The sequence below is a fragment of the Belonocnema kinseyi genome, chromosome 9 (genome assembly GCF_010883055.1).
Source record: "Belonocnema kinseyi isolate 2016_QV_RU_SX_M_011 chromosome 9, B_treatae_v1, whole genome shotgun sequence".
Classification (NCBI taxonomy): domain Eukaryota; kingdom Metazoa; phylum Arthropoda; class Insecta; order Hymenoptera; family Cynipidae; genus Belonocnema; species Belonocnema kinseyi.
Window position 1 is genome coordinate 74,146,321 of NC_046665.1, and position 15,117 is coordinate 74,161,437.

Below are 15,117 nucleotides of genomic sequence, written 5' to 3' on the forward strand. Positions count from 1 at the left end.
AAATTGTTTTAAGAATCTTAGGAAACTTATATTTATATAAACTTGAAAATAAATGAACTTGACAATATAGATAGTTAATCGCAATTAGTATTTTGTATTAAAAAAGATTGTTCCCTAGATTCGAAAAACTACACGCGTGTAACGAGCGATTGATGATGCTAGTGAACTAAAATTGAAATCAAAAAGAAATCGTAGTGAATTGTACTTATTGGCAGGTCAGTAATGATAAGAGACCTGTCACGCCCCCATTATTGAAGTTGAGTTCTATCAAAGTTTAAGCTCTGTTGTTTTTGTCTCAGTTGAGGCTGCAGGCGACGCGGTAAATTAGAGTATTAGACGAGGGGCCGTGGGGGCCGCCCTATAACGCTCAGCGCTCTAGCACAGAGCAGAATTTAGGGAACTAAATTGTTTTTGCCTTGTTTACTTCCAAGTTTCGGGGAGTATTATTTAAACCCGTACTCCATGATTCTTGATGTCTAGACATAATAATATTAAAAACTAAAATTGACTGATACTAATCAAAATTAGGGTGACCAGACGTCCTGATTTATCGCAGGGCATGTCCTCATTTTTTACAGCTATCCTGAGTATTTAATTTTTTATTCTATGTCCTAATTTTTCATGCCCGAAAATAAAAATTTGCGACTTTTATTGCGCGGACCTACATTTTTTTAAAGTCGAAGGGTGCAGTCTCACCCATACAAAAATTTTGAAAGGGCTCTAACGGGGCTTCGCCCAGTTTCCCTATCTCTAGTCGACTAGTAGGGGAAACTAGTCGGAGCACCATCTAGAACGTAACGCTGAGGCAACGGGGGCCCTACTAGGTTTTCTAGTAGGGTTCTAGTGGAGTCAGCCCGCCTACAATTCATTAAAAGAGAAGGGCTCCTGCGGGTCTCCTCACTGTCCGTTTATCATCATACGACTTTATACGATCCGAATATCATTTATAATTTCAAAATTTGAAATTTCATTCCAACATTTTGAGTAGTTTTAACGCCCACTACTGCTATACTCTAACGATATGCCAAAAAGGGTGTTTAAAAAATAAATATTAATTAAATGCAAGTATTTTTACTTTAAATATTAATATGGTCCTGTTTAGAGTGAATACATATATTTTTATGTTAACCATTTATATTGCAAATAAAATTTCTAACGCTACGGGGTATCGAAACTGCATATCTATACCTAAAGCTATCGCCGAACAGTTGGGAATGCTAAACACTTCGCCAAACCAACAAGTTGAAACTCTGTGAAAAAGCGATCCTCATAAGCTACAGTTCAGAAAAGTTAATGTACCAAATTTTAAGCTCTCTTTCTCTAATTATTTATTATTATACGACATTATGTAAATAGAAAACGCCCCAAATATTAACAGGAATGTCATGAGAATAATTATTCAATAAATAATTTTAATCGATTACAATTTTTCTTCGCGTAGCATTTCGTTTTTTCCCGTTGTAGACTACTTTACAACTTTTTACAAAGACATAACATTCAATTTTTTATGATCATTTAAAGCTAAACGTAAAATGTAGTTTTTTCTAAACATTTACAATTGTTCATAAAGATGGGACTTAGAATTTGTTTCTTTAAAAAAAGACACTGGTCAGTTGTACTTGACATAAGTTATTTAACTTTAACTGTAAAATATCTATCTGGCTCCGAAGAAAATATTCATTAGGGCCCTAGATCAAGTTTTCCAGTATAACGAGTATAAATACTCATAAAAGCATTATTTTTACATCCTAAAACCTTCAAAAACCTCAAAATTATATTTTAGGTAATATAAGATTTTAGGAGTGCTCTGGTCGGGGCCCCATTTGACATAGACAGATATATTTGCCATAGCTATACGAAGCATGGATTTCTTCCCTAGAACCTGGCAGGGAACCCATCAGTTTTTTCTAGACTAGATATTCTAATAGGGGCCCCATCAGAACCCAACTTCAAATAGGGAAAGATAAGGACATTTCTGCATGGCAACTGCGATTGTTTGAATTTAAATCAATTGAAAAAACTTGACATGTATGGGATTATAATAATGTTTAAAAAGGAATAAAAACATTGAGTAGCTTAAAAAATGTGAAAAAACCTAAAAGTATTTAAAATATTCCTGTGGCTACAGGTAACGAAATTTCCATACGAATTGTTGCATTTTTCGGTACGAATAGCGGGATCTAAAAAAGGGTCCATTTGTACAAAGTTTCAGTAGAAATACAGAGAAATTTTTGATACGTGCATACACCTCCATAAAATAATTAAAATATTGTACAATTTGTACTAGAAATATTTAAATAAAAATGTTGACCTCTAAAGAATTATTTGTAAAATTTTTCAACTCAGGGAATAAATATACAAGTTCATTAGTTTGTTCAAAATTAAACAATGTTGTTAAAAACAAAAAATCAATCTTTTTGTTCGAAAATTCAACTACTTTGTTGGATATTCGTCTTTTTGGGTACAAAATTAAACTATTTCGTCGAATATTAACTTTTTCATTGAAAACTCATATTTTAGGTTAGAAAATTCCACTGTTTTGAAGGAAAAACGTATTTTCGGCATAAAGCTTTCAGATTTTGTAACGCATTCTTTTCTTTATTGATTGAAAAATCTTTCATTGTTAAAAATTCGTATTCTTGGTTCAAAAATCTTTTTTGGCTACAAAAATGCATTTGCTTGTTTAAAAACTAATCTTTTTTATCAGGGATTTTGAAATATTCTGTTGAAAATACGCCTTCTTTGATCGAATTCGACCGTTATTCGACTACTTAGTTGAAAGTGAAACTGATTAAAGAATTTTTTTTTGTTAATGATTCATCATTTTAATTCAAAAACCTTCTTTTTATGTATTTTGTTAAAAAATCTTTTTTTTCAGTTAAAAAATAATTTTATTAACTGAAAATATTACTCCATTTTTGGTTAACAATTTGTCTCTTTTATTTAAAAACTCATGCGTTTTGTTGAAAATTCGTCTTTTGTTGCAGAATATTAATCTTCTTTGTTAAAACTTCATCTTTTTGGCGGAAAATCAATCTTATTGATTTAAAAATTATCTTTTTAGTTGAAAATTAATTTCGATATTAGTATTTTGTAATAAACCTATTATTGAATATCTTACCTGAAGTTAAACTGTATTAGGGATGGGGAAAATTATAGGTTGGGGTAGAGGTGAAGAGTAACATAATGTCTTGATTTTCCGTTCAAGCTATCTGGTAACCCTAATAAAAATCAGCAAACAAAATAGGCTCGCACAGCAATATATTTATCAATGAAACCTTCTATAACAATAATCTATGATTGAGGGGCCGGATCTATAACCACTGATTCCATAAATCACTGAATAGCATTAGCCCCTAGACACTCTTCAAGCAAGTATTGAATTTTAATTTTAAATGTATATATTTATGTAGGAAATACAATTGCTTTTTTACCTAAGGCATTTAAATCACACATTGATAATAAATATCTTTAAGGTTCTTTAAACGACTCGGAGTTTCGTATGATCTATAATACAGTGAAACTCTGAGAGAGGGCCCCCTGATATAGTTCTCCCGAAAATTGACGCCGCGCCGCAAGTAGGAGCAAAAGGAGCTGCACGCAGTGAGTGGCGGCCACTCAGGTGTAAACAAACAAGAGCGTTTCCTACGAAACTGCCCTCTATCTGAGTAATTCATCACCTCCTCCAGTCCCAAAACCGGCCCAGTCTCAAATTTTCACTGTACATCGAGACAAAGATGATTATCAATTGTAATTATAATGGTAATTATACCAGCCTGGCCATAGACCGTTTTCCTAAAAATGTTCTTGTTGTATTTTTTTTTTTTTTCAAATTGAAAATGTAGTGTTATTTTGCGCCTATAAAAGGCTAAACTGCCTATTATGTATGCTTGGCTGCAGTCACCCGATCTAATTTCAATACGCACAGAAATCTGCGAGTACTATCCTTTGTTTTCTTGGCTCAGAGGAATATAGAATGTAATAATATAATACAATAATAATAATAATATATAAAAATAATTGTTTAATACTTATAATATCCTATTTAGTGCTGGTAAAGAAGTTTTTGTTAGTGAGTGATGACTAACGTATAGTTTAAAATAATAATTATTCAATAATTAATCCTTCCAGGTATAACATTTTGAGTTTAATAACGAATACTGTTTTGAATATTTTTAAATGCAATAAAACGTTTGATTGAATTTGAAAATATTCAAAATCGTAACAAACTTGCAAAGTTAAATACAATACAAACTTTGTTCGGTATCAAACACAAAATGTTATACCTGGAAGCATTAGTTACACAGCCCTACATGAATTTTGGAAATAAGATGCCCACTAGTGTTTCCAAATGGATTTTTGTGCTGAACACGAATCTGGGTTAAAAAATTTCCCATCTTGTCACGTTTTTGAGAAAATAGGGGTTGAAAATCCCTAAAAACGGCGTTTTAGTCATTTTTGAAAAATTGTAGAGCTGAACCATGACGTGCTTACAAACTTCGCTAATATCAGAAATTAAAGGCTGGAACAAGCCCCGCCCCTCAAGCATAATAAAATGTGTAGTGCTTTTAAAGCTTTTAAGGGTAGCTGATTAATGCATATTCGTAAACAAGTTTTAAGCGAAAACGATCAAATTTGGAAAAAAAAGGTCTGTCATATTGGATCCGCCATTTTGATTTTTTTAAACATAACTGCATATTCGTAATAAGCGACCCTTAAAACCCTCGATTAACAAGTTTTAAGCGGTAACGATCAAATTTTGATAAAAAGGTCTGTCATATTGGATCCGCCGTTTTGAATTTTTTTAACCTAACTGCATATTCGTAATCAGCGACCCTTAAAACCTTTAAAAATACTGCACATTTCATTATGTCTGGGCGTCGGTGTAAGTATGTTAAAATCCTTTCTGTTTTCATGTCCTTCCTCCACCCCTAGAAAAAAACACCCCCCCCCCCCTATAAGGGTGCATGTGAATGATTTAACATAGGGCTAATTGGAAAGGGCTTGTGTTATATTAGGGACAAGTCTTAGCTCCTAAGGCCATGTGATGAGTGGGTCATGTAACCAGATTTCTACCTAACCGACATTTTTTTATTTCCTAACTTATTTTCATACGAAGCGCCACATGAGTTCAAAATTTGGGATAATATTAATAAGAAGTACTAAGAAAGGTGCGTCGAGTCCTAGATTTTTATAACGATGAAAAAAGTTTTTTTGTAAATAATTTCTTTTTTCATAATTATTAGAATTTTGTATTAGACCCACCCTTCTTAGTGTTTTTTATTTATTATCCCAAATTATCAACTCAACGTGGCACTTCATGTAAAAATAAGTTAGGAAATAAAAAAAGTGTCGCGGTAAGGCAGGAATCTGTTCACGTGAGCCTGCCGTCACATGGGCTTCAGGACATGTTATATTACTTATATTTACCCCATTCCTAACTTCCCAATAGTTTTTAAAACAACTCACATCAGCACCAATTAGGATATCAAATTGAAATTTTTGATAATAAATAAAAGACACTAAGAAACGTCCATATGATTCTAAATTTCTGGAAATACAAAAAAAAAGTTTAAAAATGTTCTCAATTCTTGTTAACGTAAGTTTTTAAGTTTTGGTTTTTTCGAAGGAAAAAAATTTTTCATTATTTTAATCAAAATAAAAAAAAATTTAGATTCTGTCAAGACTTAAATAGATATCTCAATACACTATGAAAACCTTCTTTGCAAACGTTCGGCCTTGCTCATTTATTTTGAATAATAACTTCCATGGAAAACATATTTTTACCATTCTGAAGAACGTTACCGCTGGAAGCTTTTTATTCAAAAAAATTCCCTTAGCACCCTTAGAGCTTTAAGATTTGAATTCATGATTTATTCAATGTTTTAGGTAAAAATGTCTAACTTTTGTTTAAAGAAAAATGTTCATATTTTATTGACTTGAACAGTCGTCGAACATTTAAAAAATCCTTTAACTTTAATATAGAAAATGGCAGAATTACGGCATTTTCAAGTAAAAAAATACAAAAATAATTTTTTTAACGGAAAAAGCTGTAACCTTTTTATCTACAGGAAAAAATGATTCGTTAAATTTTCTATAAGAATATTTACATGTTAAACTGTAGTAACAGCTTTGCGAGACGGTCAAAGATTATCAAATCGAATTTCTCAATATCAGTAACGTAGACTAATGAACAAATCCTCATTTTTAATTTCTTTTTTTATGTTCCGCTTATATCGAATGCGTAAGGCTTAGAAAATCTTGCATTTAGTTTTCCCATATTCGTTGTATCAACCGTTTGTATGATAACAGCTCAGCGATTTGTTAAGTAAGATCAATGTCCATACAAATTTAATTATACTCTTCCATTCTAATGTAGTTAATATTGAAGTAAGTTGTACCTAATCCAAAAAGAGTGATTCGTTAATAATTATTAATATCGCGATATAGCTTTGAGAATATTAGATTTCTGTATAACATATTATTTAAATTTAAAAAATTTAATAATTTAGATCTAATTTCAATATTTCAATAATTTCAATCGTTATCGGTACCATTTCAAAATGTAACTCTTGCAACAAAAATAACTATCGTTAATTTTCTTAGTCACTTTTCATTCTTGAATCATTTTTTAAATGATAAAGTCATTTTAATAATTTAAACAAGACCACTATTTACTTACTTCTTTTAATTATTCTAAAACAGAGAACCTAAGAATTTCTGAATTTTATTAAATTTTTGGCAATTCCTTCGAATTCTTTAAAATTCCTTGAAATCCACTGAATTTAATGTACCTTTTTTAATTTCCAAGTTTTTTAATTCACCCTAAAAAAATTTTAATTCATCTTGGATTCTTATCGATCTTAGTAGATTTTTATCCACTAATTTTGTTCACTCTTATTTATGTGATTTCAATGACATTTTTTTTTAATTTAAACCTTTATTCTATTAACTAGAATTATTTTTAATTTATCTTAATTTTTCATAAATATAATCGAATTCTCTTGAATTCTTTTTAACTCGGCTTTTTTACTGAAAAGAATGGAACATATTGGATCCCTTGAATTTTTGTCAAATTGAATTCATTTTGAATTTACTCTGGATTCTTATTTATTTATCCTAAAGTCTATTAAATTCTTTGAAATTCCATTAAATTAAAAAAAAATGTATTTGCTCCATTATGTTAAAAATTAATTGTATTTTTATTTTTATTTATTCACTCACAGGTCTATTAAATTATCATTGAGTTTTTAGACTTTCATCAAATTCTTGTGCATTCCCTTGAATTTTTGTCAATTTATTCCAAATTTATCAATTTCAAATTTTTTTTATACACCCTGGAGTTTTTAAACTAACCTTGAATTATTAGGTATTTTATCAAATTCTTTTGAATTTATTTTTCATCAAATGCCTTTGAATTTTCTTGAATTTTTCTCATTTCATTCCAAACTTAATGAATTCAATTCAATTTCTCTACACTTTTTGAATTGTTTTAAATTTTAGGGATTCGAACGAAATTAAGGAGCATTTTTGAATATTTGTTAATCATTTCGAGAAATTTATAATAATTTGGCTAAAACCTAAGCTCAGTCTTAAAAAGTATCAAAAACTAATGAGGCTTTTAAGACATAATGTCAAAATTATGTGATTAATAAATTTTATATAGAAAATGACGAATTTGCATTGCCGTAGCTGCATTATTTTTTAATAATTTCAGATATGTAGAATAGTTTGCAGGTAAAGTATATTAAATTTACAGAAGTAGTTGGAAAATATCAGAAAAAGGCCCTTAATTTCGTTCGAATCTCTGTTCAATCAACTTGATTTTTTTAAATGCACATTGCATTTTTTTTAATTCACCTTGATTCTTTATGTATTCCGAGGAATTCCGCTAATTTCCATTCAATTTCTCTAAAATCACTCAGATTTTATTTAATTCGTTTGTTTTGAGTATTTCGTAGTCCTGGGCAGAAACCATATAGTTTCGGTCGTCTGTCCATCGTACTTTTTTCCAATGATTTAAGAGGAGTAAAGGTGGGATATGGAACGGAAGAGTTTGAATGACTTAATTCACGTTTTTTATGGAAAATATGAAAAAATAAATAATTTTATGATATATATTAAAAAATAAATAGTATTTTTTTAATTAAAAAATGTTCAGATTTTAATAAGACTTTGAATTTTTCAACTCTTTTCAATTCTTTCGAATTTGTCCAGAATTCTGTTTATTACCATTTTACTCATTGAATGGAAATTTTGTATTTTTAAAGTTTTGTTCAATAATACACTTTTAAACTCTTAATATTTTGTATTCTTTGAATTTTTTGTCAGTTAATTTAAATTTATTTTGAATTCTTCCTAAATTCACAAGAATATAGAAAACATATTTAATCAATTTAATCGCATTCACTTGAATTTTTCTAAATGTCATCGAATTCTTTTGAATTCAAAAGAACATTTATTGCTTTTGGTCACTTTTTCAATATGTTGTTTTTTCAGAGGAAATTAGGTGACACCTATTTTTCCGGTCTAAGAAAAAAGTTTAATTTAATTTTATCTATTTACAAAAAAACACTAATTTTTTCTTTAATCCTCTATCGTTTTTTACTTATATCAGATACTCAAAATTTCTTTGAGTTTCGGGTGGAGTTTCCTGTCGTCTTTAAAATCCGTTAGAAACTTTTAAAACAAGTTTTAAAACCCAAAATGACGATGACTTGTTTAAAATATAAGAAGTCGATATTCCCAAAAAAACGCAAACTTATATTTTTCGCCAATTTTTATCAAATGTTGCCTGTTTATACAGAAGAGTATTTTCCAGAAGAGTATTTTATGCGCGGGTAAACATTTTTGTGGACAGGGGGATTTTTTTCTTAAATCAAATTTTCGAATTCTTCTTAGAGGTAACCAAAGATACAGGGTGGACACGCTGGGGCTTGCCAAACTGGATGCAACCCCGCATACACTCCCATAAGAATAGCATTAGCGTGTAAGACGGGTTGCATACTTTTTGGTAAGCCCCAGCGTGTCCACCCTGCATAAACGAAACTTATAATAAAAGTTGGCACATCTAGAAAAGTTCCTCAAAAAATTAATCCTGCTCTTTTGCAATATCTGGATTCGTTTAGGAGAAAATATTAAAAATTCAATTTGCAAACAAAAAAATTCTGCCGGCCTTAAAAATGATTTAGCTCAGATAAAACTGATAGAGTGCATTATTAATATCAGCAGAAACTTTAAAAAAATATTACAAAAAATAAAAAAGGTAGAGTTTTATGAAAAAATAATTTATCGTTATTTTATTTAAGATCGAAATGAAATCTACTTTCTTATGAATAATTTTATGCAAACAGGGCATGAAAAAGATTCACAATTCAAAATTAAATTTCCAAATTACCTTCTTTTCGGCTCATTATAATGGGCGAAAAAAATATTACAGTAGTACTCAGTGGTACAGATCAAAACTATGCATTTATTTTATCATATAGCATCATCCTCAGAATACCTTTTTTATAGGTAACAAGGGTGTGATTTTGTATAGACCACTTTATGTACGACCTAACGATAAATGATAGGTATCCATTTGACATATTAATAAATTGATTCTGAACCAATATATTTTTATTAGTGCATTTTCTAAGTCGAAAAAGATACAATAAAATTTTTGTATGTACATTTTTAAAAATACTAATATTTTACAAATGTTTTATCACACGAAAATGAAGTATTATTTTTTTCAAGAAATGGATTTCAGGTCGAAATAAAATCTTCTTTTCTTATGGATAATCTTATGCAAACATTTTATGCAAAAGATTGACAATTTAACATTAGATTTTCAATCTACCTCCTTTTAGGCTCTTTAGAGACAAATAATTAACAAAGAAAAAAGAGGGAGAAAAGGGAAAAAACAAACAAAACTGAATCCCTTTGGCTAAAAAACGTTGTTGATTAATTCTTTTCAAGAGTTTTCTTATTAAATTTTATTTTATTTTTTCATTATTTAATATTTTTTATTATTTTATTATATTATTATTTCTGAAATAACGCTTGAAAATGATTCTAATAATACATAAAAATAAATAATTTGATTAAAAAAAATATAAAAATTATGGGAATTATTGTCTGGAATTTAATGTAACAAAAAGGCATAATTTTCTGAAACTTCAAAATATCTTTAAAAAAGTAACATACGGCACTGGTTTCTCACACATGTGTATTTTTCACAATAAGCATTTCGTCTCGTAGTCCCTCAGTCGTCAGACAACTTATTATACCGGAGTCCGGATTCTTCTACCACAGAAGCGGGTTTCATCTTTCATCCCCTCGGCTTTCTTAAATAAAAGTACCACCTTCCTCGACAAAAATTTCGAGAATAATATTTCCTTAATCTTAAAACATATTCACAATCTTGTGTTTCCGGTCAAACAACTCGAAATAATAATTTGAAAAATCTACATTAATAATCAATTTTCTGTACTGTCTCCGCAGAGTGTTAATCAGGGGCATGGCTACTGATAAACGAGGAGTTTTGCTTTCCGGCACTGAATTATCAAAGTAAGTATGTAGTTAAAAAAAATTCAATTTAGCTTCTCAAAATTATATCAGAAAATTTCTCTAGAGACCGGCATTGTATATATAGTTATTTGAATCAACAAGTGTTTGTTTCAAGATTCAGGATGAATCAGAACACGTATACAACTTTTGAAACAGTTTATAACTTTTTATCGTGTATAACAAAAAACAATCTGCACTCCAGTATTTCTTTTTGTAATATATTTAATCGATAGTAACGAATTCTTTTTAAAACTGCCAGACGCATCTTTCGTGTAGAATCTCCGAATAGAACAGGGACGGCCTAATCTGAATGGAAATATTGCGCCCCTTTCAATTATATTTCTGAGGTTCATTTGCACTTCATACTCTACAATGTTATGAGCACTTATCTTGCATTTTTCTCTTTGTTTATTTCAATAATATTATTAGTTGAGAGAGCGCGACACAAAAGAAGCTCAAAAAAGTGGAAGTAGGGTATTTTTTCACAAAAAAAAAACAGGAAAAATTAGGCGCAAATTTTTCGTTTTGAAAAAAGTGGTGTAATAAGATCTCATATAAATTGTTATCAAAAACCTGATTGGTTGCGACACTGCATAAATGTGACATTTAGTTCAACCAAGAAAAAAAATACATAAATTTTTATTATTTGTCAATTTTTATTTTTTTATGCACGGGGAAAAAATTATGGTGTAATGTCGATAGTTATTACATGGGGTCTAAAAGACTACTGCGCAGCCGTAAGTGCTATAGAAAACTAATGCGCATTAGTTCGGTCAATCATTCAACCAAGAAAAAAATATATATGATTTTAATTTTTTTATAAGTGGAGAAAAATTATGTTTTAATGTCAATAATTATTACATGGGGTCTAAAAGACTACTACGCAGTCGTAAGTGCTCTAGAAAACACCTGGGCATTGGTTCGGTCAACCGGTCAACCACGAAAAAAATATCTAATTTTTTTTTATTATTCATCAATTTTAATTTTTTATAAATGGGGAAAAAAATTATGGTTTAATATCGATAGTTATTCTATGGGGTCAAGAAGACTACTGCGCAGCCGTAAGTGCTATAGAAAACTACTGCGCATTGGATCGGTCAACCAGAAAATGTCCGCTTATCAGCCTAATTTCACGGTGCGAAGTTCAGGAATGTTTGAAAGATTTATATGACTTCATTCGATGCGCAGTAGTATACTGTGATACTAATGACTGCGCAGTAGTTTTCCTATCCCTGGAAAACCTCAGTGTCATAGTTGTTTTCGACATTTATTACGAAAATTAGAAAATAATTAAAATTTTAATTTTTTGTTTAAATTTCTTTATAAATATGGGAAATTGTCGAATCTTATGATTGTGCATATGTCCAAGGGTATTATAAGAAGGCCACAAAACTAATGCGCAGCCCTAGGTGCCATAGAATACTACTGCGTATCGAACTAGTTTACATCAATTTTCCCAACTTTCCTAAACCTCACCTTGCAATATTCCGAACCTTAGGCCATGTGATGAGTGGGTCACGTGACCAGATTCCTACCTTACCACCACTTTTTTTATTTCCCAACTTATTTTCATACGAAGCGCCACATCGAGTTGAAAGTTTGGGATACTAAACAAAAAGCCTCACATGGCTAGCCTCACTGGGCCTGAAAGTGCAAGCATCAGGAAATTTTGACTGAATTTTTCGTGCTATCTGGGGTGGTTGTTTTCAATTTGTTTATCTGCATGGAGTTATTAATAAGGATCACGAATTTTCTGCCCCATCAATTTGTAAATTGAAATTTCCAAATAAGTATTCAATTTCGTGATACGAATTAATTTCCAAATATTAATAAATATTATTAATAAAAGACAACATTTTAATTGTAAACGATTTTTGAAAATTAGTAAATATTTCTGTTCTTGAGGGCGCTAGAACCATGCCCTAACCTCATAATTGAATCGCCTTATTTTACTCTATAAATACCATAATTACATCTTTGTTGGATACTTAGGGCCTACCCTGGCGAAAGTTTCGGACAGGAATTCATTTTGAGCCAATCAGAACTATTCCGAACAATTCCGATATCCGTATCCAAGCCAATGCGAATGAATCTGAACGAATGCGAAGTGAATTCGGAGTGCAAAATTAACTAGTTTCAATACTTTTTTGTGTAAAACGATTCTTTTGAATTCTAACCCGAACATTCGTAAAAATCGTTTTACACAAAAAAGTATTGAAATTATAGCCGTTTTTTTTTATGAATATAAATTTCATTCGAAATAGGTGTAGGCCCTAAGTATCTAACAAAGATGTAACTTTAGTGATAATGAAGTAAAATGAGGTACAGTGAACTCTCACTTATTCCAAGTTTCTCACGCTCAGATATTCCATGTGGCGAAGCTTCTTCACCTCCCAGAACTAACCCTGGACTCTGTACGGTCCCGCCTGCGTCAGCGGCTGACCAATTAAAAAGAGGCCCGAACAGCGGGAAGCCCTCGCTTACATGTATATGCAAATCGTATAAATCGTATAAATCGTAAATGTATATACCTCGCGTAAGAGGTGGGGGCCCCCTGCAAACTGGGAATATCCCAGTGTTTACGTTTTTCGGCCCTTGGAATTAATGAGAATTTACTGTGATTCAATTTTGAGGTTAGCGCCTGTTTCCAACGCCTTTCAAATTTTTTATAGTATGATTTGTCAACTTTTTCACACTTTCAATGAGACGAGAAAATGAAATCAAGCAAAAAAATAATAATATCTTAATGTACGAAATTGTACACTGTTGGCAACAGTGATAAATACGGTGCCTACCGCCCATATGGTTTATGGGGAAATCATCAATGATTTCGATTTTATTTTAAAAGCTCAATTTCAAGTTTTCAAGGTTTCAGTAAACATTGAAAAAGAATCTGGAAGGTTTTAAAACAATTTTTTTAATCATGTCAGATTTCAAAATTTGTTAATAAAACTGAATTGCATTTTTCCAAAGATATTTAGAAGTTTGTAAAAGATTCGAAAATAACTTAAATCATGAGAAGATTTCAAATAATTTAAAACAACATGTAGATTTTTTAATATTTGGAAAAAAAATTTATGAGAATTTTGAAAGGGTTTCAAGAAAAAACAATTATTTAAGATTAAAAAAATGTACAAGACTTTAAAGCAATATTTTTTAATTTTTCAAGATTATATAATTTTAGAACAAATAAAAGTAAATTTAAGAAATATTCAGAAGTTTTTAAAGGTAAAACAATCATTTAAAACTTTAACAGATTAAAAAGTTTTAAAATCAAAACAAAATGTACGTTTTTCAAGATTTCGAATTAAAAATTTGAACTTTTTTTTACAAATTTTGAAAGGTTTCAGAGTTCAAATATTACGTAAGCATATTTTTCGCTTTTCTCATAGTCCAGGCATCTCGTACGAAAAAAGGTCTTTTTACCGTATTGAGTAAGTAATGCGCGTTTTTTCCTCAAACAGTTTATTCATGGTTTCTGATTAAAATTCCAAATGTTCTAGAAATGACACACGTGCATCCATGAAATATTTTTGAACAAAGTTCCGAAAATCGCGTTTGCGGAGACTGACTCGCCCCATTGAGTTTTAGAGCAAAATATTCAACACCAAAATTAAAATAGAGTAAATTCTGAAAAAGTTAGAGGAAAAAAGAACCTCCATCTGCAATAGATGCCGAGTTATGGTTTTCCCAAGAACCCCTAATTTTTTTAAAAAAGAGGCGAAAAACCTAATTCTGAAGTTTTTTGCTGTACTTTGGAACCTGTTAATTTTACCGAAAAATTTTTAAAACTTCAATTAAAGTAGACGCAATTTCGAGTAATCCTCAAAAATTGCAATGACCTAGCCCCAATAGGTCATAAGTCATGGCTTCACAAAGTTGAAAACTTTTGACCTATTTTTCAAGGCAAATTACTCGTGTTCAGTTTTTTCAAAATACTTCGCTCCTCCGTAAAGTTACGTAAGTGATTCGAGAGACAAGGTTGTAGGGCTGGAAATTGTACGTAAATATAAAAAAACTATAATGTTCTAGTCATCATAGATCAAGAGTTATGACTCTTAAAAAAATATATAATTTTGTTGCTATTTTCAGCTGTTTGTAGCAAAAAAAAAACTTTTTTCAAAACTGCTCGTTTCGTACATATCCTACAAAAAAACGTTAAAAATAAAAATTATAGAGGACTAAATTATGCGTAAAATAAAAAAAAATGTTTTAGCTCATATAGGTCATGAGTTATGACCACAAAACTTTGACCCATTCCATTCGGAAGGCTAATATGTATTGGAAAATGTACTGGAACCGTATTTTTGTCAATCAATTAGTCAATTGTTTAATTAGCTTCTTTATCACTTACATTATTATGTGATTAATTTGTTTATATATTCTTTTATTATCAACAATTAACAATAACTGTTCCCTCTGCAATGATTAGTTTATCCATTTTTGGCACTCTTAACACAAAATAATACAACATTATAAAACGAATCCCTTTAATAATATTTTTTATAAATTATTTTATTTAATTTAATTCCGATAACATATAATCTGGAAGTGATTTAAACA

At 30.2% G+C, this 15,117-nt stretch overlaps 1 protein-coding gene across 3 annotated transcripts in view; it reads left to right on the plus strand.

Moving 5' to 3' along the window:
• LOC117180848 (C-1-tetrahydrofolate synthase, cytoplasmic) overlaps positions 1-15,117 on the plus strand; it is a 62,467-nt gene that overhangs the window by 21,858 nt on the left and 25,492 nt on the right. The window contains exons 1-2 of one of the 3 annotated variants that reach the window (XM_033373382.1): positions 6,257-6,328; positions 10,489-10,554. The exons of 1 other annotated variant lie outside the window; for it this stretch is intronic. In XM_033373382.1, the coding sequence (XP_033229273.1) occupies positions 6,303-6,328; positions 10,489-10,554 (92 nt within the window). In that variant the 5' untranslated portion in view covers positions 6,257-6,302. Of the gene's footprint in view, positions 1-6,256; positions 6,329-10,277; positions 10,343-10,488; positions 10,555-15,117 lie in introns of those variants that run through there. One more of the 3 variants, XM_033373383.1, reaches the window with a different exon arrangement.